Source organism: Meleagris gallopavo, chromosome 5 (genome assembly GCF_000146605.3).
Source record: "Meleagris gallopavo isolate NT-WF06-2002-E0010 breed Aviagen turkey brand Nicholas breeding stock chromosome 5, Turkey_5.1, whole genome shotgun sequence".
In the NCBI taxonomy this organism is placed as follows: Eukaryota; Metazoa; Chordata; class Aves; order Galliformes; family Phasianidae; genus Meleagris; species Meleagris gallopavo.
The window spans coordinates 42,417,507-42,439,660 of NC_015015.2; the positions used below are offsets into that span (position 1 = coordinate 42,417,507).

Here is a 22,154-nt window from a genome sequence, read left to right on the forward strand (position 1 = left end):
GCAGAGATGGCGTGCTGAGCGGCTGCCACGGCGAAGGGAAGGAAACGACGCGCCTCACTATCGCGCCTTCTTGGCTCACGTTTTTGCCGAGCTGTTACGTCCAGCGTTTCCTTTTGTCTTTGTTGTCTGGACTCCGTGTCTTCTCCCCCTCCCCAGCTGGATTTTGGCTTTTCACTGCTGTCCCGAACGTCCTAGCGCCTTGCTTTTCCTGCCAACCCACCACCCTCCAGCTCTCACCAGTCGCCTCACATTGTCACTGCTTGCCCAGCACGGTGCCTGAATCTCATCCAAGAAGAAAAGGTCAACTGTAATTTTTAATGACTGGTAATTAACCCCACTGTCTGTGCCACGCACCTCACAACAGTTACTCCCTCATCCGTGCCTTAATTTCCTCATCTATGCAAGAAGAGCACTCTCACCCGCAGACCTCAAAGACACCAGAAAGTTGCTATTTTTATAGAATCATAGATTCGTTTAAGTTGGAAGTGACACTTAGAGGCCATCTAGTTCAACTCCCCTGCAATGCACAGGGATACCACAGCTACATCAGGTTGCTCAGATCCCTGTCCAACCTGACCTTGAACGTCTCCAGGGATGTGGAATCCACCACATCTCTGGGCAGTCTGAACCTCATCACTCTTACCGTAAAATATACATATATATATACTTATATATATTTATATTCCTTGTATCCAATCTTTTTCACACAGAAAAGTTGTCAATTCCCTACATTACAGATAGGAGTGACTGCTCTGTATTGGATAAGACGGCCATACAGGGGAACCCCTCACCATATTCAAAATTTTGGTCCAGAGAACGTGCTCTTTCTTCATGTTAGAGACATTCTTCTGTGCTCCTCTATTTCTATTTTAATCAATGGAAGTTTTTTTCCTTTTAAACCTTTCCTAAGAATTTAATATTCCTTTAATTGTTTTAAAAAGGCATGTAAGAATATGCATTTAAGCATTCCAGACACTTAGCTTTATGTCAACATGTTCTCACAGTCTAGAACACCAAGAGACAGTATTTATCTCAAGCACTGACAATAAGGATTATGACACCAGGATCAGATGCAGCTTTCAGTCCCACATGTTCACTGAAGTCAACACAAAGCAAGTAACAGAAGTCTGCAGAGAGATTCATGCAGCCTGAAACTTGACTCAAGTATAAAGACAAGGAAACTCCCCTTTCGATGAAAAATTTAATTTTTTTTCTTTTTTTTTTTGTAAAGAAATAAATCATGACAAAAAGTATTATATATACACCAACAGATAAAGCAAATATTACATCCATGAAAGTCAAAAGCATTCCTGCTCTCTTCTATTTTCATCCTAGTCAGACAGAGCACCTTGGAATGCGTGTAGCCCATTTCTCAGAATTCCCTAACATGGGGGACTGGTCAGAGAAACAGGCTGTAAGCATTAGCACATTTTAGAAGTACAATATATATACTTTCTAATTTGATATTAACTCTGCATGGCTGTTCTCTGTTGCTATCCCAGGCCTTACAATGGGAAAAGTGGTTAAAAAAAATCCAATATGACTTTATTCTTTTATTTTATGGAAAATAAATGAGCTTTCTTTCAAAAAAAAATAAAAATAATAAGAAGAAATAATTCTTTAAAAAAAAAAAAGCAGAATTGCATGGCTCCCCCTATAATTCCACAGAATATTTTGAACGTTGATACATATTTAGGCAAATTTCTAGTAGGATTTTTTAGCAAAATATAAGAAATTACAACTGTAAGACTAATTAATTTATAAGCTGAAGCAAATGATAAAGTAAATTTGAAAAATACTGAACATACATGGTGACTGAAATAACCTGTTACAAGCTTTGGATGCAGACAAAAGCATTTGTTACATATTTGACTTCTGCACTTGAAAGTGGAAGTATTTTCATGCTGTGAATAGAGAATATATTAATTTTTTTCCTTACTGCAGATTTATTGGATATTTAAATATGAATGGGTAAAAATGCATAATTGTCTCTGTGTTTGCTGCTACTGTATATAAACATGCACTTTTGTCAGGTTATTACTTGAAGTGAAATTCTGGATCTCTTGAGTTCAATACTAATTGTGTAGTATTAACTTCAATGGAGCTAAAATTCTAATCTTTATGTTTTATTCATAATTCAAATTGGAATGAGATTATTTGATTATGTAGTGAAAGTGAAAAGGCTGTTTTCAGCCACACATTCAAAAAACACTGTTACTGACTAAAACTGAAAAGAGAAAATAGTGATCAGGAAGAAACTTTAATATGCAATGACATTGGCTACTAACTGCAAGTTTTGGGTCGTATTTCCTCTGATTACTAGAACACAAAAGTGAAGTTGGAAAAAATATGCTTATGCAATGCAAGGGAGCAACTGCATGTCAGCATCACATAAACAGCCAATATTTCCATTCGATTATTCCAGAATTGACTACTGTCTCTCAGATAAGAAAATGCCTGAGAGAAAATTCCAAGAGAAAAACTATTTGTAGGCATAGTTAGCTAACTTACACCTACACATAAGGGGTGCAAGTGAAATTTTATGCATTTGGCATCTGTTTTTGCCAGGAGCATCAAAACTCCTTCTTCTCCCATACCTTGCCTACTGCTCCCACTCACCTCTGACACACACAGCTCCTTCCAGCATCTATCAGCCAGCCACTTTTCACCAGCACAACAGGTACTCAGCAGTCTCAGGAACGAGCATCCTCTATCAGAAGCGCTGTGCTCTTCTTTACATTACACATGTCCAGCAGGCCCCTGACACTGACCTCACTCCATTCCTTTCCTTTGCAGCAATACAGTCTCGGCCACCTCCGGTCACGCTCAGGGCCCGGCGCGGAGCTGTCCGTGGTGCTGAGTTCGACGTGTGGGTTCCTAAGCGGCCTGGTCGTACTGAGGGAACACACGAGTTTAGAGGCGATAGGCTGGGATATGAGCAAGCTTTTAGGTAAAGAAGATATTTGATGCGCTTCCCAAAGGGGTTTTTTTACAAGGGAAACGAAATGTTTTACATCAGCTGCCTATGACAGGTTTTATATCTTTTCTATGATGTCAGATAAATCACTGCAAATTAAGTTTTGTTAGTATACAGTGACACAAGTGCATTACTTCTCTAAATAAAATCAAATAACTGACATTTTAATGTCTCAAAACACATAATTATAAGATGTACTTCCAAGCACATTGTAAATATATTTACTAAATGCATCTTGTTCCACTAAATGGAACAAGGCTTAAAGAAGTAATTTCTTAAACAAATGCTCTTGGAACAGCTAATTCCAGAGTAGAAGATGAGGGATTATTCTGTTAAGCCCTAAGTAATACGAGTAGCTGGTTCAAGTAGTAATTATAAAATATGAGATAGATGAGCAACAGTGACAACATTAATTTCAACATCCTTGGGGATAGAATGGTCTTAGTCTGTTATGGGAACACAATGTCTGAAAATAAGATTTATCAAAACTTAAAGAGAAGGTGCTTAAGGACTGTCAGGAGAACTACCTGCTACCACTGAATAGCACTGAGGCATGAGCTAAGGATCACAAAAGCCTGTTTACTATTGGATAAAAGTAAGAAGGCAAAAAAACCAAGCAAACCAAAAAACTAGCATGGCAAAGTTTGAAACATTTAGCTAACTCTCCTTCAGAAAATGAAAAAAATTGATAAGAATACATATTACATCAGTCAATACATAAGATGCAAGTTGTTATGGAGTTTTAAAGGACTAAGCTATTAGTCCTTTAACAAAAGACGTTAAATTATTTTTTAAAAAATAGAAGCAGAAAGCCTTGAAAATGATCAGTAGGTCTACATCATCATCAAGATAAAACACAATTAAGAATACGAAAATGGTGCAGAAAAAAACAGTTACTGATTTCTTCACCTCTCTCCTCAACACAGAAAATTCTAGGAAATACAGGCTGGGAGTAAATACAAGAAAAAGTCACAGATGGAAATGTTAGGACAAGGTGGTGGAAAACAAAGAACAGCAAGTCATGAGTTCATTATGTTGTATCTTGAAAAAAAATCAAAATGTTTTAGCTGCTATGCTCTGATACGCTCTTTAAAACCGTTGAAGCAGTATCCAACATTGTTACTGTTTTATAAGCAGGTTCTATAAACTTGGTAACTGTAGATCTACATGCTTTCTTTTGGTACTGATTGACACAACAGATACATGGGTTGGAATGTAAAAAGAACAATTATACATGTATGAAAGTAAGTATTACTTACATTGTTTTTTCTTGCTTCTGCAATGACAAATTACACTTTGATAATCATAGAAATTGTGTTCATTTAGTAAACATTCATTCTGGGCACTAGAAGAAATAAGCATCCCATTGAGAAGACAATGAACATATAATTATCACAATACAGATATCAATCAGAGCTTCATTATGGATTTATTCACAGAACTTTGATTTAGAAATATACTCACATAATAGTTTCCTAACAGAGGGCAGGTAAAGGGATAAACAAGATACAAACACCGAAATTAAATTAATCCATAATTAGCATAGAAGGCAACAACTTATTCTGGACATTCTATACCAGAAACAAATAGGTTTATGAAAGAAAGTGATGCAAATACAGTAACAATCAGTAAACAATACAATCAAAACTGCAGAGGAAGCATGATTGTTGAAAACTACATACTGGCTTTCTTAGCCTTGACAAGATCTTGTTATAGGGCCTCTCTCATAAACTAAATATTAATTCCTCTCTCTACTAAGACTAGGAGAGAAAGGTTTCTACAGCGATGTAAATGGCACAAGTCTCATCCATCACAACTCATGGTGTTTTTTTGTTTGTCTTTTTGCTTGTTTGTTTTTAAATAAATGCAAAAGAACTTTTACATTTAGTTACAGAATTTGTTTTTAATAAAACGTTAGCCTCAGAAGTTAGGCATATTTGTATTCCTTCTTAAAATGTCTATCACAAACTTTAAAAATTTGCTGTAAAATTCGTATTAGCACCATATTCATCAAAACTTCCTTTTTTTCCTCTATAAATGATGAAGAAAGCACTACATTTCAGACTGCCAACAATCTGAAATCAGAATGCATTTTAACGCTGCTCAGTAGAGCACTCAGGTTTTTTTCAGCATTAATACACTGTTTATACAACATGTATCTACTCACCACACACACATTTAGATTTAAGCAGGTTTTTTCAGCTTGCATGTTATGCACAATTATACGAGTACTGAAGTAATTCATCTGGGTGATTTGAAGAAGCATCAAGCATCAACACTTGATATAACATTTGACAATCTAAACAGGCTTAAATGAAGTGTATAAAGAGAGGGTGACTAAATCCCAGTGCATTTTCTATCAATAGACTTCTGAGGGAAATCTGATTCTGAACTCTCAAAACTGATTTCAACTGTTGGCTAAAGTATATAATGCAATTTATTTTAAATTCTTCTTATATGACAGTCATCCCTGACTACATCTTGCAGTATGATATAAAATGATGGGAAGCAACACCTTGCTTGCATGCAGTGATATTTTTCTACCCATTTTCAATTTATTTCTTTACAACTAGGATGGATTATATGATGATAAAGTTCAAAGCACGTGGTTAATATTTTGTGGGGTAAGAAGAATATTTCAGATGTCTGATGCAAATTATTAGATTAAAAATTGTCAAGTCAAGATGATGCCTTTTTACATAGTTAATTTAATTATTTGACTCCATACTATAATATTTGACTCAGCACTGGATCAGACTGGCTAAAGATTGCAGTAGGTGACCCAAAGAGGCTGTGGATACTCCATCCTCAAAGATTGTCTTATCTCATCTGGTCAAGACCCTGAGAGATGTCATCCAACTTTGAAGTTAACCCTGTTTAGAGCAGGAGGTTGAATTAGCTCCCAAAGATCTGTTACAATTTCAGTCAAACTGTGATTTAGATACTAAGTGCTGTAGGTTGGTTGCCTGCAGCTGTACCACACTTAAGTCAGCTTACTAACTGAAGTAAAATAAACCTAATTTAAGGACACCAAATATTTCATTATTTTAAGCTATTTCAATTGTAAAAGAAAATATGAGAGACTGTTACATGATGTAACTTTTTATGGTAACAAGCTGTGCACAAGCTGCTATATAAAATAGCCCACATTTTCTTTCTAGAAAGCATAAATAAATAACGTAAGAAACTAACACTGTTGGAAGGAAGAAAGTTTATTTGCAGGGTGCCAACATAATTTTTTGTAGGAATTAACAAGTATGCAACAAATAATGCTGCTGGAACGGTTTTGTGATTAATACAGTAGACTGAGTATTCTCTCTTACACTTTCATATATGTAGTTTATACATATGTATATATATGAGCAAGCCCATTTATATGAAGTTTCTCTGACATAACTGAGAACTTAGCATTACTTCAAGGGTTCCTACTTCAATCTTCATTATCTACCTCAATTAGGATTGAGCTCTTTGTGCTCAGAAGATGCTCTAAACCTGAAAAGAAAGACTGGAGCCCAGTAATTTTTACATTGAACTTCCAGTCACAGACTTCGCAAATTTTTGCAATTGGTATACGTGCAACTGGTCTAGCAGCCTTTTTCATATGTTGCTTTTGTTTTTTTTCTTAATAGCTGCATTGATTCCTGCTGTCAGGGAGGTGAACAACAATCTATATACAGCACAGCATACAGAATATCTGCATCAAACAAGAAATAGTGCCTCATATGAAACACAAAAGACAAAAAGGAAGGTAAGTATCCTCACTTAAAAAGCACCCTGTTCCTCCTGTGCACTGAAGAAATTGTGGATCTGATCGCAAAGACTAATCAGTCGACTCATAAGTAGAAAAGGGCAGATCTAAGCTCATTGGAAGGTTAATAGCTCGGGACCTGAACAGTATTGCCACCTAAATTCTGTTATCAACTGCTTGATGATCCGTATTCAGCTAGATCGTGGTGACCATGGTTATGATATCCTCTATGATCAGCAGGAAACAGCAATATTCTTATTTATGATAGCAATGGTTGGTATCGATGAATGTTGCCTTGGCTCATCACAGAATGAAACCTGTAGCTGTTATTTCAGATAATGAATACCCTGATACTGAATTTAAGCCTCAACACAAAACTCTGTTCTTCACATGATTTCAATGTGTACCCCCCTAATTTCCTAGGATCAGCAAGACATGGGTTCTATGAGCAAAAACTACATCAACTCAAATTTGGATGGCAAGATCCTTCCTGAAAATAGCACATGAAGAGGGCGTGTTCTTTTGCCCCTGCTATGTGCCTTCCCAGAAAGCAGGCCTGATCTGTAATCTTCTTTGGGTTCACTCAAAGAGTACAAACAATAATTTGCTCCATGGTCTGCTGTTCTCTGTTTTTCCAATATTCAATACATCTCAATCCCTAGAATGAACCCTTTGTGCAGGTCATCTTTCATGATGCCAACTCTTGATTGAAGGCAATTTTGGTTATCTCTGGTTGAGACCCTCTCCAGGTGGATATGTGGTAACAGCACTTTCAATCCCTTGTGAATTATACTGATCTGCTGATTATACTTCTCTTCAGTATTCTTGAATCTGGAAAGAGGCAGGTCAAAAGACAGAAGAAACAGACTGCATTTGTATGACAGCTACTGTCTGAGGGACACCAGAGTTGCATGAGAAATTTTAAGATATCAACAGAATTTTGGGAATAAGGAACATAGATTCTATTTTGACTTTTATCTTAAGACTGTGAGTTCATGATGGAGATATGAGGCCTGAGAACTAGCATTCCTACTTAAGAAAGAAGTATGATAGTTTGGTTGAGAGAAGACCCCCATGGAAGGCTTCAAAAGGCAAAGTCAGCTTATAGCCCCTAGGTTTTTAAAATGAAATAGGCCTTAGATATCAGTTGGCCCTGTCCTACACTTCCATACGTACCTTCTAAGAGGCTGTTTCATGTATATTCATAGTTTACAAGACTTTTGCAGAAGGGTCATAAGAATATTTGAAAAATACAAAGCATCCAGTACACAAAGAAGAAAAATATTAATTATTAATGTTATTATTAATAATAAATTAATCTATCCTTTCAGAGCTTTTTGTCATTATCAGTTCAGAGCACCCTTGTCAGCAGAAGAAAAAAGCTGCTAAAATGTAGGGTGAAAATAAGAAGCACATTTGAATCCCTAAGCAACATTTAAACTTGACACAAAATTCAACAATTAATTGAAACATAATTCAGTACACAAAATATATAAGTCAACAAAACCTATGATTTCTAAAAAGGAATTATACTATATTATGAATAAAGATGAATAATAATGGAATTCCTGATATTTAGTAGAGATCTCTGATATTTTCATTTAGAAATAATTAGAGTTTTTACTGTAGCCTAAGGGAGACGTGGATTTCAGATGAAAAATAACCCACAAACAGATGAGGAATTAATCTGTCTCTTACTTCTGATACACAAATTTTCTGTTCTTTGGCATGGTTCAAATAAAGTGAAGTTTAATGGTTCAAATAAAGTTCAAATGAAGTCAAGTTTCAAATAAACCTTGCAAATAGAATGTGCCAAAAACTTACCCACAAGATCAATGATATCATCTCAATAAGCTGTAAATAAAGAGCACTATGGAATTTCCTATCTTTCACAGAAGATGAGAATTGTCTCTCAAAATGCAGAGGCTGAGTCCAGCTCACTTCTAATACAACAAAGGCACACAGTTACACAAGACAAGCACGCAATTACTTTTAAAGAAATCCTGGTGACTTCTACAGTTTTTTCCCAACTATGTCATTGTCCCAAGAAGCATCAACCATAGAGAGATTCATTATAGTGTGAGAGCAGTAGAGTATTAGGGCCAAATTATGCACTCCTTAAACTAATAGAAGAGACCAAATAGTAGATGACAAAATTTCCAAAAAAGAATGCATACAAGCCTTTCAAACAGCGAAATCCATCTTGCATCCATAAAATCTCTGTGAGGACGTTGCTATGTTACTATGATTTTTTTTCTATCAGTGCAGAAGAGGAAATTTGTTTTCCTCCCACACATCAGATACATCTGAGAGATAATTACCCAAATTTATTTTGTCCAACTCTCCACAGATTGAATTTTTCTCAATTTTGGGGAGAGGTGTTACAAGGAGCAGATAGCTAGAACAAGCTACTCAAAAAATTTATTACCCTGAGCTATAGGAATGAGAAAAAGCAACTTCTACATACATAGGAATTTTTTATTTTTCTGCACGCTATGCACATGTATGCCAGAAGTGATCGTTCTTGAAATATAATGTGGATATTTAAGCCCTACTTATTTTAATAAAGCTAAACGCTGATTTCCCATAAGCTGCCGAATAGCTATCTTGTGATAACACTTCCAGTTCTCAAATGGGATGCCAGGAATACATTTGAGTAAGTGGCATCACAAAGAAAATGGTCCAGAGCTGAAAACTACTCCCAGAATATTTTTTTTCTAGCATATATAGTTTCAATAACCAAGATTTGCTTGAAAGTCACTAGCGGCATAGAAGGATGTATGCACAAAGGACTAGCATCCAGCAGTAGGCCTGGACATTTGGCCTTGGCAGCAGCAGGTTGTGACAGTCAGAACAGTTTTTTTGTGCTTGTTAATGATTTTAGTTCACATTGCCATGTGAGGATGAACTAGGCTTGCTAGGACAGTTCTTTCTGACTTGATAAAATTGAATTAAATGCATACCATCATGTAGAGACTGAAAACCTAATATGTGTAGCCAAACAGAGCAAAAACCCCTTGTACACTACAGCTTAAAAAGAAGGAAAGAGAATTTGCCTTGTTTTTCTCAACACTGTGAAACCTCATTGCAAAAAACCTGAAGATTCATCTTGATCTACTAGTTACCATAGGAGAACTTCACTTTGGCTTCATCACTAAGTGTAATGAATACCTTTCCCAACTCTGTAACAAATAAAAATTGCACAGGGACTATCTTCATTTTGCCAAGAAGCCATTTGTTAGAGAAGTAGCTAACAGAAATGTGATTGAACGGTCACATAACATTAGCCTCAGCCTCCAGTTCAAACAGGCGCAGTTCAGAAATTTTTCTATGAAAAAGAAATCTGTTAGCAAACACTTCAAAATTTTTGATGCATAGACAAGCTTTGGAGGACTGTGACTTCTCTTGCTAAAGAAAGAATCCCAGAACTAAAAAACTATGGCAGAAATTCAGTAATGAGTATTACTGATTTATGATAAAGCAATTATTTTATACAAAAACCATTCACTTCCCACTTCCGTTGTCCCCTCAAAAGAACTATATGAAATGCTTACTGTGTTTCTTCCTTTAAGAAGCAACTTCCCACAACCAGGGATCAACACTGGCAACTCACATGATTCACAATTTGTTTCCATTGATTGTCTAGGTATACAGACTCAACTCTTTTTTTTTTCTTCTGACAAGTCATTAGCTTTAATGAGAGAAACTCCAAGTTCATTCCCCACATAAAACATTCAGCTTCCTGCTCTTTTCAAGGTTTCCACTGCTTTCTGTTGGAAAGCCACGTCATCTTGAAGATTCCAGGACACAGAAACCCATTTCCTTATCAAGCCAAACACCTTCAGGTGTGCCACAGCATGGAATAGTTGATGGTACCTATCATTAATCCACTACTTTGCTCAGCAGAAAGCACAGCTTTCAGGTTAACAGAACACTTGGGAACCTTAATCTGCTGAGTTTGCCCATAATTACTGCTTCATTGTGTTCCTGTTTGTTTCACTATCTCAAAATGGAAATTGCTAGAATCAAACATTCTAAGTATCCTCACACAGTTAATTTACTTTATAGTCTGAAAATAAGTGCTCACGAAATAAAATTTACATGCAATGCTTTAACTATGAGGTTTTTAAGAAGATTGTGTTGGAATCAATAACATTTAGGAGCTACTGGTGTTTGTTTTCCTGCACAGATAAATGGGGTGTTTAACTGATGTGATGGATTGTTCACAAAACTGAACGGCTTTTTAAAAACAGGAAGTACAGAAAACATTCCTGCATTATTTGTCTCTGGTTAACCAACTATCTCCTGCTTGACATTTTAATCTACTGTACTGACTTCAAAATATGTCCCTACAAACTAGAAGTGCCCTTCATATTACATTCTATTAAAAAAAGTAACAGTTCAAACATGCTAAATTCTGGTAATAACAGCAAGCATTTGAAGCATAATGCGACCATCACATTAGTGTTTACAGAAATAGTTGGAAGAACTTCAGGTTAGTCTTTCTAATAAATCTGTAGATTCTGGCCAGTGTTCAGAATTTCTCTGAACATTATGCTATGACTAACCATAAAATGCAAAGTAAAGTATTTGCCATGTTAAAGAATGTATAGCAAAATCAGATACTATCTTAGGTGCCAACAGTTACTCAGCCACAGTACTACAGCTACATAGCAGTATCACAGCAGATGCTCTGACAACAAGAAATATTGCTTACCCTTCTGACCAACCTGAGGTATAGACTGAATGTCCTTGTGCAAGCCTCCTATACATTTTGTGGGAATGCTGTGGGAATGTCTCCCACAACAAATTAAAAATAGAGAAGGGGCAGGTACTGTTGTGCTACTACCCTTCCACCAGTCTTTCCTGGGAATGGCATGCTCTCAGAACACACTTTACTCAGAGCACTGCTTCCCTGAGCACTTTCTATGGGACAAGCAAAATCCAGCCATCCATAGCTGATAGTTTGAACTATATTAGAACAAACAGTTTGAGGACTGGCTTATTTCTACAACCTTCCACTTCATATTCAGCTTGCTAGCTTAGTCTGGATACCCACTTCAAGGGGCTTCCATTTTGAATGAACTGAGAGTTGAGGTGAAACAATAGGATTAAAATCAGAATGATTTGTTAAATTACCAGTGACATGATTTTAGCTATCACATTAGTGTTCATCCATTAGAGAATTTTGCTTTAAAACCCTTTTATTTATTTATTTATTTATTTTTCCAAGCATTCTTAGGGAACTTTTCTTCCTTAGGCTGATGGTTGCAACCAACAACCTACAATACATACATAACAAGAGTCATAATCCTGCTTTTTTCTTCGCTAAACACGTTTAATTTTACCTCTGCATACCTACCAAACTAAGGGACTAATGGAGCCTGCAATACCCGATCAGAGCAGCCCGTGCTCTTCCCAACTGGATTCCCATAGCTCTAGAAGACTTTTTACCCAAACGAGGATTAAAAGACTGCATTCTTTTTCAGTCATATATTCTCATTCCAAACGGCTCTCGCTAATTTTACGTTTTGGAAACGACAGCAGAAAAGCAAAGCACACAATTCAGGATACAGGGAGCAGAACTCAGCCACCCTTCCGCAGGGACGCCCAACCGCCCCCCCGAGCACGGCGCGCCCTCCCGGCGCGATGCGGCGCGCAGGCCCGGACAGGCCGAGGCGTGGCCTGCCGCTTTCGCCGCTGCGGCCCGGCTCCGCCTCGGACCCGCTCGGCAAGCAGAGGGCCGAGAGGTGCCGCAGGCCTTTGCGAAGCCTCAGCCATCCCGCCGGCGGGATGGGGCTGGAGACGGAGCCGCTGTTCCAGGCCTGGAGCTACTTCAGGCGGAGGAAGTTCCGGCAGTGCTCGGAACTCTGCTCGCAGCTGCTGGAGGGCGCGCCCGGCGAGCAGGTAGGGGGCCGGGCCGGGAGGCCGAGGGACGGGGCTCTCTACCTGTTGCTGCTGCCGGACAAACGCGCTGCGATCTGCCATTAGAGGGCCGGCGGTGGGCCGCGCTCCTTCCGGCTGAGAGACCTCAGCCAGAGCCATTGTGTGATCGGCTCCGGCGCGGGCCGAGGGGCATCGATCAGCGCTGGGCAAAGCTCTGCGTCTCGCCGAGTCTCGGGCGGTGGGATGTCGGCTCAGACGTGCCCCGCTCGGTGCCCTCCCGTCCTGGCGAGGCGCGGAGCTGTGAGGGTGCGGCAGGTGAGTGGAGCTGCTGGAAGCCAGCTGTGGCAGGAGCGTGTCTCAGGTCTTCCCACACCACGCGCTGAAACTCACCGGTGATTTTGAGCCGTTAAGGGAGGAAAAGCCATCACCAGAAGAAAATCTGCTTACAGGTGTTGCAGTCGATTTTATATAGCTGTTTGGGTATTGCTGCGTGGACTAAAGTGCATAAGAGATGCCTGTTTTACCTCAGTCCAGGTACAAGCGTTGCCACAGAGCAAAAGGTGCTGCCGTCCTGCTCCGTTAACTCTCTAAATGCCAAGTTTCTAGAAACTTTGGATGTGTTGTGTGTTGTTAAGCATCTGTATTTTTTGCTGTTTGTGAATGCTGTTCCTAGATTAGTTTTTGTATGCATTGTATGCATGTAAAAAATTGTACTGCTAGATTTAGAAAACAGTAATGGGACTTGACTTTATCATCATAAATACTTTATATTGCATAATCTATGTCTCACAAAGTATCCTGTAGCTGCAGAATTTAAGAATTTTGAAGGTGATCTCTTTTATCACGGGTAAAAAATCTTTAAAGAAAGCTGCGCAGTCATATGATTGTGTAATTTACACCATGTTAGGTTTGATATATAAAAGGTGCTTTTATTTATGATATATATTGTAAGGCACCAAAAAAGAACCGTGAGCAGATTGGACATGGGGAAATGGTTTCAAACTGAAGAAGAGGAGATTTAAATTGGATATTAGGAAGAAGCTTTGTATCATAAAGGTGGTGAAGCACTGGAACAGGTTGTCCAGAGATGATGTGGATCCCCTGTCCCCAGAGACATTCAAGGTCAGGCTCTACAGGGCTCTGAGCAACCTGATGTGTTGTGGTGTCCCTGTTCATTGCAGGGGAGTTGGACTGGATGGCCTCTAAGTGTCCCTTCCAACTCAAACAACTCTATGAAAAACTTAAAAGATATTCTAAAAGATATTCCAAGAAAATTGGTCCTGAACAACAAATAAAATTTAGCATGCCTTCTGTGCATGTCAAAAACTTTGAAACTTGTTATGTGCTCTTCAGAAGTATGTTCCTGATCCCAGTTTTATGTGAGAAACATACTTTTATTCAGCAGTGTATTTCAAATCTACCTGAAAGATTAGAAGGAAATGTCTTTGGTTTCTGTGAACTTGAAATACATTTAGTTGGGCTGTTGCCTTATTTTATCTTCTTGGGAAATCCTTATTATTTCCTGTTTAAGTGGCAATGAATGTCTTTAAATTTTTTTAAAAATGCTTCTTAAGACTAGAATAAGTTTTTTTAACATTTAAAAAATGCTTGAAACACTATTTCAGTCTTTCTCTAAAAATAGATTTCATAGCACAGTGTTCAAGTAAAGCATATGGCAAGTGTGCAGACAGCAGCAAGTAGATTTTGCTTTATATAAACACTTCATCTTAGAGGTTCATAACAGTTCAGACCCTTACAAAAATATAAATGGAGAGCTGGTTAAGGGGCAATTCAGCTAATCAATGTTTCTTTGGAAGGATTATGAAGTATATTGTGCTTCATGGTGTGTTTTTATTTTCAAAATGTAATGATACACAGATGTTTTTTTTGTTTGTTTTTTGCCATTGTTCCTACCTGTTAATCTAAATGAAGAACACTGCTCCTGACAGGAGAAAATCATTATTTATATCCCATTTGTTGTGGTGCTACAGGTGGGAAAAACTACAGTATTGGTTCATTCTCAAGAGTGCAGCTTTATCCAAACTCAAACCAACTTGACATACAAGATATTACTCTTGAAATCTCTAAGTTAAAGAATTTCTAATGATCTAAGTTAAAATACAGCTTTAACGTTCATGGCAGAGTTAACATAGAATGGAATGTTCTTTTTTCAGTCAAATGTGGTCATATTATTTTACCTGTTATTGTAGTCAACACAAAATCCTCCTTGGAGAGATAACCAATAAAAATTAAGCCTGTATTTTATTTTTCTCACGTAAAGCCTTGCAGGTCTTCTCCCTAGCTGTGTTAGGGAGCGCTAAACCACTTTACTTTCTAATGCTTGTTGCTTTCAGGTACCAACCAATCTGTTACATATTTACCCTGCTTGACTTCAGGCCTAGAGAAAACAGTGATGTTCCCCACAAATGTATTTTGTGTGCAGTTGAAATATCTCGAGCTATTTTGAACTTACTTAATACAACATAATGAAAAAACAGATCGCATTTGTGTACTGCAGCATTTACTATGCCTTTAATAGAACTGTTACTTTTTATGAGATGTTTGAAAACGACTCAACTCTGCTGTTGGACACTGAGGCAGTAAGAACTCAAATGAGTGATATATAGTGGTCTTTTCCAACCTTTAATGATCTAAGATTATTTAGTCCAACTGTCAAGCCATCATCACTGTGCCCACTAACCTATGTTCCTGAGTGCCACATCCACACCCTTCTTGAACACCTTGAGAGATGGTGACTCAACCACGTCCCTGGGCAGCCTATGCCAATACCTCACTACTCTGTCTGAGAAGAATTTTTTCCTAATATCCAACCTGACCCTCCTCTGGAGTACGTTAGAACAGACAAGCCAGGAGAACAGTTTTACATCATTATGTGTTTATTCTAAAGGTAGCATATCAGTTACATTTCTGAAGTTATGAATACAATAAAAGAGATCTCCTTAACCTCCTAGCAAGAAAATGGTGCTGTTGTTTATTCACATAAATTAAATTAGTAGTATTTTATTATAATGTACAGAAACATTTGAAACTAAGTATGTATATACTTTTGGGTACCTAAAGTGAAATATCTTGTTTATTATGCTTAAAAAGCACATAACAGTTCTAAATCCTTTGATGATCAAGCCCCATCTTCTTTTATGGAAGTAGTTCTGCAAATCAGGCCCAAGATACGTTATTCTGGACACTAGGAAAGCAAACAAATGGTAACACTTATGGAAAGCTTGGATTAAGTGAGCTGTTGTGCCCTGCAAGGCAATACTCAACTACTGTAATCACAGTGCCATCTGTTCTCATCCTGTTGTCCCATATTTCATGAAGCACGTGCGTCCCAATCTCTGCAACCAGTGACAGAAGGACCTCAGAGCAGTAGCCTGTTCAGGGAGTCACTTTGAACAGCATTAGGAGGTGATACATACCAAGCCATAGGAGATGGTATCCTTTAAAGAGATATCCAGGAAGGGCTGAGTTAAACTGTGTTATGGACTAGAACTTTTCTCATGCTCAGGCAGCTAGCTTAATCCCTTGTAAGACATGATTTAACGCTGATAAGTAAAAGAAGAGACTAACAGTGCATAATCTGTTTTCCTGCCTGAAAGAACCTGTATTTCTGACAGCCTAGCCACATCAGCTGATCCACTAAATGATATCATCACTTGCAACTGCAGAACTGTTAGAAAGCTACAAACAACTGAATTCAGCTCTTTACAGTAGCCTTTAATTTTTGCCAGTCATAAGTGTAATAAATACATTTTCTGGACGTGTTCCTAATTTCTTCCTAACTGTTGCTCTCTATACACGTATCTTACTATTCAGTATTTGCTTTAGAACATGGTAAGAGAAAGATGACTTGAAGAACTGAAAAATAAGTTTACTGACGGATAATCCAATTAATAGTTACATTTACAATTAATATAATTTGCAACTACATTTAATTGGTGTAGAACTCTTTGAACTCTCATCAGATGCGGTAGGTATTAGAAGCTTTTAGAGATATCATGTAGACCTATTAGCCAACTGAGCTAAAAATCAGGAATTTTGTTCTGCAGCAGTATCAAATGCCATTATAAACATGGATTCTTATAAAACACATCAATAAAATTGAAACACTGTAAAATTATTTATGTAATCATAAAGAGATCTTCATTACAAAAATGATTAACATTTTGATAGAACAATAATCACCTCCTATTGAGTTAGATTTTGTGGAAGACTAAAGTACTTTTTCTATACAATCTCTTCTGCATTTCTTCATTTAGGTAGAAAGAACATTGTGTTTATTGAAGTTTATTTTGTTGCTGATAATTTTATCTCAGGATAGATAAAACAGCATGTTCTTTGACTAGCACTCAGGAATACAAACACAGAAAGCACTGATGTTCAATTTAATTATTTTCTATTGTAACCAAGTAGGTGTAGTCTTCTATGTTTATAGTAATAGAATGACCTAGAGGAAATACAATCCGTGACGGTCTCTGTTGATGATCCTGATTAGTTATCTAATCTGATTACCATTCTTTGTTCCATATGTCAGATTCAAGGCAGTAAACCAGCACCGATGTATGAGGTCTGCTCTAGTTTAACAAAAAAAATAATAAATTATCTAATATAGTTAATGAACATACAGTGGGTGTCCTGCCTTTAACTTGACTAATTGTATACTGTAAGGATTTGCTCTTGTTTATTTGTCCTTTCTTCTCTCAAGCTGTAATTTCAACTACTATTACTTGCATACTGTTTTCTGTAAGGTCATGATAAAAGTAACACATTTACATGGAATGTGATGTGAAAAAAATATCTTCAACTGAAATCAGTTGTCTGTTCAAAATACTAATTACTAAGTTTATGTATAAAAATTAGTTATATATACAGGGATGTCACTGTTCCTAGGTCATGTATTTTGTTTCTGCTCTTGAGAGGCATTTTTGGGATGTACTGATTTTAATATCCAGCATGTATTAAATCATTCAACTAAAAAACAGATTATAAAATGAAGGTTTTGGTGCTTATTTGTTTTTAGAATAGAGGATACGTAGTCTTGTTTCATTCTTCTAGGCTATGAGCATCAGAATACATCATTTTTCTAAATATATATATATATATTTTTTAAGAACAAAAATATTTTTTATATATATGACTCTGCACATTAACATTACTTTTAAAATGCCCTTAGTGGATTTAGAGATCTGGGTTAAATCCTTCCTTCATCGCTTTTGCAATCTTATTAATTTCAAAGGAGCTTTATATGTGTAAATGAAGAATAAATTTGACCTTTTGTTTTGAGGTACAAGCTTATAGGGCAACACTACTTGTTAATCCTCTCAAAGAAATCTTTACTCTGAATCTAGTTCCACTGGATTACTTGCATGAGTAGCAACTACTGGATCCACCTATGTTAAAAGACATTCCATTTCAATGTTGCTTCTCTTGTTTCTATTTAAAATCTTTTTATGTGCTACATTAGTTTATCACAATATGTGAACAGCACACACTAGCACCTATAATTAAGACAGAACAATATTTTTTAGGAAATATAGTTGATCAGTTTTATTTTTTTCAGTGATGAGGGTTTTCACTTTCTGAATTTTTTAGCAGTGTGAATGCTCCTACATAACCACTTTGAGCTGCTTAATTTTTCTTTAAGCTAATGAGCAGTGCCTGAATTAAGATACACAGCTGCAACATCAAGGCATTTCTGAGTTAGCACTGACATAGTATTCCTAACCTTGCCCTCTTTAGTTACTGTAGCACATATGGTATGGAAGATCACCTACTGCTCATAAACAATTTTTCAGTACACCAGATGCACTGTAACACTCGGACACAACAGGATGAATAAAATGCAAGCTGAAATATCACAATGTCCTTTTCTTAGCTAGAACAGCTTGTTTTGTAGGAAAAAAAAAAACAGCATAAATATAACAACATTAAAAGAACTTGGAGTTCATTTAATCAAGACATCTAATATTTAAAGATGATTTCAGTGCCTTACACAAATACAGGTACACCAGACAGCGGAGATCAATCCTTCCATTAATGTTTAGTTCCATGTTCTCCATTAATGGCTAGTTTAGTTTCACACACTCCAGCACTGCTGAACAAATGTATTACAAATGCAGTATGAAGAAAGATGTGGGAGCATTGCTAGTGCTCCAGCTCCCTGCTGTCATGGAATTGATGGAGTAAAAATAGTCAGATTGGAAGTCATAGCCCACGTCTCATACTACAGTGGGAAGTAAGGAACAAGCCCTTACCTTTCTCTTGTTGAAAACCATGAATCAGCAGGGTGTCCTTGCAATAGGAGCTAACAGCACATTGAACAAACACATAAATATGATGACAGCTACACAAATTTTTATAAAGCCACATGTCCTTTTGTTAGTATTTAGCTACATTCACCTCAAGTTTTTAAGCATCTGCAAGTTTCTACTGGTTAGTTTGTTCCTTTGTCTGGATTTTTCTTTTAGTTTATTGGATGATGCAAAAAGACAGCATGATTGTCTAGTAGGCAGTAAATACATCACTTCCATCATAAATGTACAAAAAAAAAAATCTGTATTACACAAAGAGAATTGCTTTTATGCACCGGAGGGACATCAGTGTCAACACCACCAACAACTAACAAGGGATTTTATTATACAGGGATTCTAAAGCACATGACTTAATTAAATAGTTAACTTTTAAGAGATTTGCTTGTGTCTTGCATTGCTTTCTTTATTTTTTAATGAAAATAGACCATCTTTCAGTTTTGTTAATCAGTAATCTTAGTTTTGGCAAACATCATACATCAGAAACAAGAAAACATATGGTATCAAAAAAAAAAAAAGCACTTGCTGCAAGTCTCCTTTATTTTGTAAATTACTGCTGAACTCAGGAACGCGTGTAAGTTGAGGTAATGCAATAAAATGAAAATTTGGATATATATATATCCAGAAATTGTTTGTGCAAGATGAGGTGGTCACAGAATATTTTGATTTAGTTTTGTAATTCCTTGTTTTATCTAATCATTGTCCTTATTGTTTAACATTTCCATTCTTTAAGTTCTCTGTTTAAGTTCTCTGTCTTCTCTTTCAGGAGCACAACAGTGGATACTCTGCATTTCAGGTAAAACTCTTCCCATTAATATAGTTATTAGGTGCAATAATTAGGAAAAAAATCTATTATACCGAATAAGACTTTTTTAATTGTTACATCCTTAGTGATATAAGTGTGTTTTTCATCATTGGCAAGGCAACAGATTTAATAAGAGATATTTTAAATAGGCAGGTTTTACAGTAAGTAAAGTTATTTGTTTCATGTATTTCTTTAGATTTATTCAGCAGCTCAGCACTGAATCTGTATTGAAAAGAATGGCCTTCATCATCTGGTGAGATTGGGAAAAAACACATGTATTTCACAAATAGAACATTTATGTTCATAGGGCTCAGGTTTATTTTTCCTGTAATCTAGTGTAATGGTGGGCGGTTAGCCCTGCTTTTCCTGTTCCTACAGCTCATTCTCCTTGCCTACCTTTTGTGTAGAGTATGAAATCCTGAAGCTGCATGATGATACTTCGCTCAGTTGATGTAAGACAGGGTAATTGAATAGTTTTCATTCTGCCTATATTACTGCAGTGGGAAGAATAGCAATGTGCAGATTGCAGCTTCTTTTAGCTCTAGCCCACAATATTATGTTTTACAAGTCTCCTATTAATTCCAGTGAAGTAATAAGTTGTTTGCATACAAGATGATTTAAATGAAATACTGATAGATATCTTTTTAACTTTAAAGATTATGCTTCACAAGGTAGTTACTGCATTCTGTTGTTGTTTTTAAGATTCTATAGTGTATGGTATGAAATTTGTGGTAATGAAACATTATCACAGTAATGGAACTCTAAAATGAAAGGGAAATGAAAATATGTTGAGATTTAGATTTTAAGTTTTGATTAATTTTTTTTTTTTTTAAAACTTGATTTTTGGCCTTTTCAGGAACAAAAGAAAAATACTTATTTGATTCACCAACAAATCAATTCCAAAGAATTAAGTGAAAAACAAGAGTATTTAACATCAACACTCTTCTTTCTGTAGTTTAGGCTTCTGAAGGAATACTGTGTTACATTTATTGTATTACGATGCATAAGTGCTACAGTTAGAAGGTTCAACGTGGTAGAATAGCAATACAGGGGTGTAGGAGCAAAGAGATTAGCACAAATGGAATGATGTTAAAAAGGAAAAGTGCTCACCCATCTCTGAAGATTGAGGTTTGCAGGGAAAACTCCACAAGGGAGGGATCTCCAACCATAGATCCTTCTGTAGTGGCAGTCAGCCCTTAAATGGGGTCTAAGAGAGGTGTAGCCACGCTCCACCCCTTCTGGTCACACAGCTGAATTGCCTTCACCTGTGCTTCCAGGGCTGACCATCTTTTTCCAAGTGCTCAATCAGTGACTCAACAGTTACCATAGAGTAACATATTTCTTCCCTGTTTAGTACTAGTTATTGTATGGTTATGTTCTGATTATGAGGCAAGCAAGCAAATTTATTACGTTGTGAATATGTGTGTTGTCTGAAATGAACTGTTCATTTCTTGTTCCTACTGTTTAAGTATTCATGTCATAAAAATGCAAGTCTCCTTCATAAACACCAGGCACATTGCTTGTCACAGAACAAAAAATATGGATCCCACAGAGAGAGAGCAGATAATACAAATGAAATCTGATACAACAGTTCGAGTGGACAAACTTGTGCTAGCTAGAGATGTAAATAATATTTTTATGTTGTTACTTGCAAATACACGCACTTATTGTCTTGGCTATTTGTGATTATGTTAGCCTTCCTCTCAGTGTTGGCAGTGTGGCTCTTCCAGTTTTGTGCTCTTGCTAATTTTAATTTTAGTTGGCATTTTTTAGTTTCTGCTTTAGTTTCAAATTAAACCCTTCTAGATTTCCGCTGAGCAAAACGTCTGTGCATTGAAATATGGTTAATTACTGTAAGTGTGTACTTATGAAGAAAAACATTCAATTTTTTCTGGATAACCAAAAACTGCAACACAGAAGGTAGGTTTCTTACAGGGTTGAAGTAGTGATAGCAAAACCCAGGAATACTGGTATAAATTCTCTGTGTAAAGCCCGTGAGAGATGAAATTACTGAGCTTTGAACCATGCATGTGTTACTTGATAAAGGACATCTTTATGAATAAATGGCACCCAATATTTCTGTGAGGGGTCTGTTTTAAAAGAGAAAGGTACATCTGTGAGGTTTTCTTTTAAAAAGTAAATCAATAGTCACATACTATAGTTATAATAAAGTTTTGTGACTTCTTATGAATAAACAGCAAAGATTTTTATGAACAAAAAGAATATCAAAACTTTCACTTAATTCTTCTTTAAATAAAAATACCTTCATATCCCTTTGTGTATGTGTATCAATGTATAATTCCTTTTTGCATGCCATGATTTTTCAGATCAGAAGGATCTCTGTGCATATGTAGAAATGATACTTTTGTTTCAAATGGGTCATATTACTAGTAGTAAAGAATTTTTTCCCAA

General features: G+C 36.7%; 1 protein-coding gene across 4 annotated transcripts in view; it reads left to right on the forward strand.

The window, feature by feature from the left end:
* Window positions 1-12,393: 12,393 nt before the first annotated feature.
* Window positions 12,394-22,154, forward strand: part of TTC8 (tetratricopeptide repeat domain 8) — a 36,330-nt gene continuing 26,569 nt past the window's right edge. Inside the window, exons 1-3 of one of the 4 annotated variants that reach the window (XM_031553638.1) lie at window positions 12,559-12,632; window positions 19,704-19,733; window positions 19,939-19,995. Coding sequence is in view for 2 of the 4 variants with exons in the window: in XM_010711809.3 (XP_010710111.1) it covers window positions 12,519-12,632; window positions 19,704-19,733 (144 nt within the window). In the remaining 2 variants the exon portion in view is untranslated. Of the gene's footprint in view, window positions 12,633-12,699; window positions 12,927-12,962; window positions 13,146-19,703; window positions 19,734-19,938; window positions 19,996-22,154 lie in introns of those variants that run through there. The other 3 variants (XM_010711809.3, XM_019615818.2, XM_019615819.2) reach the window with 3 other exon arrangements.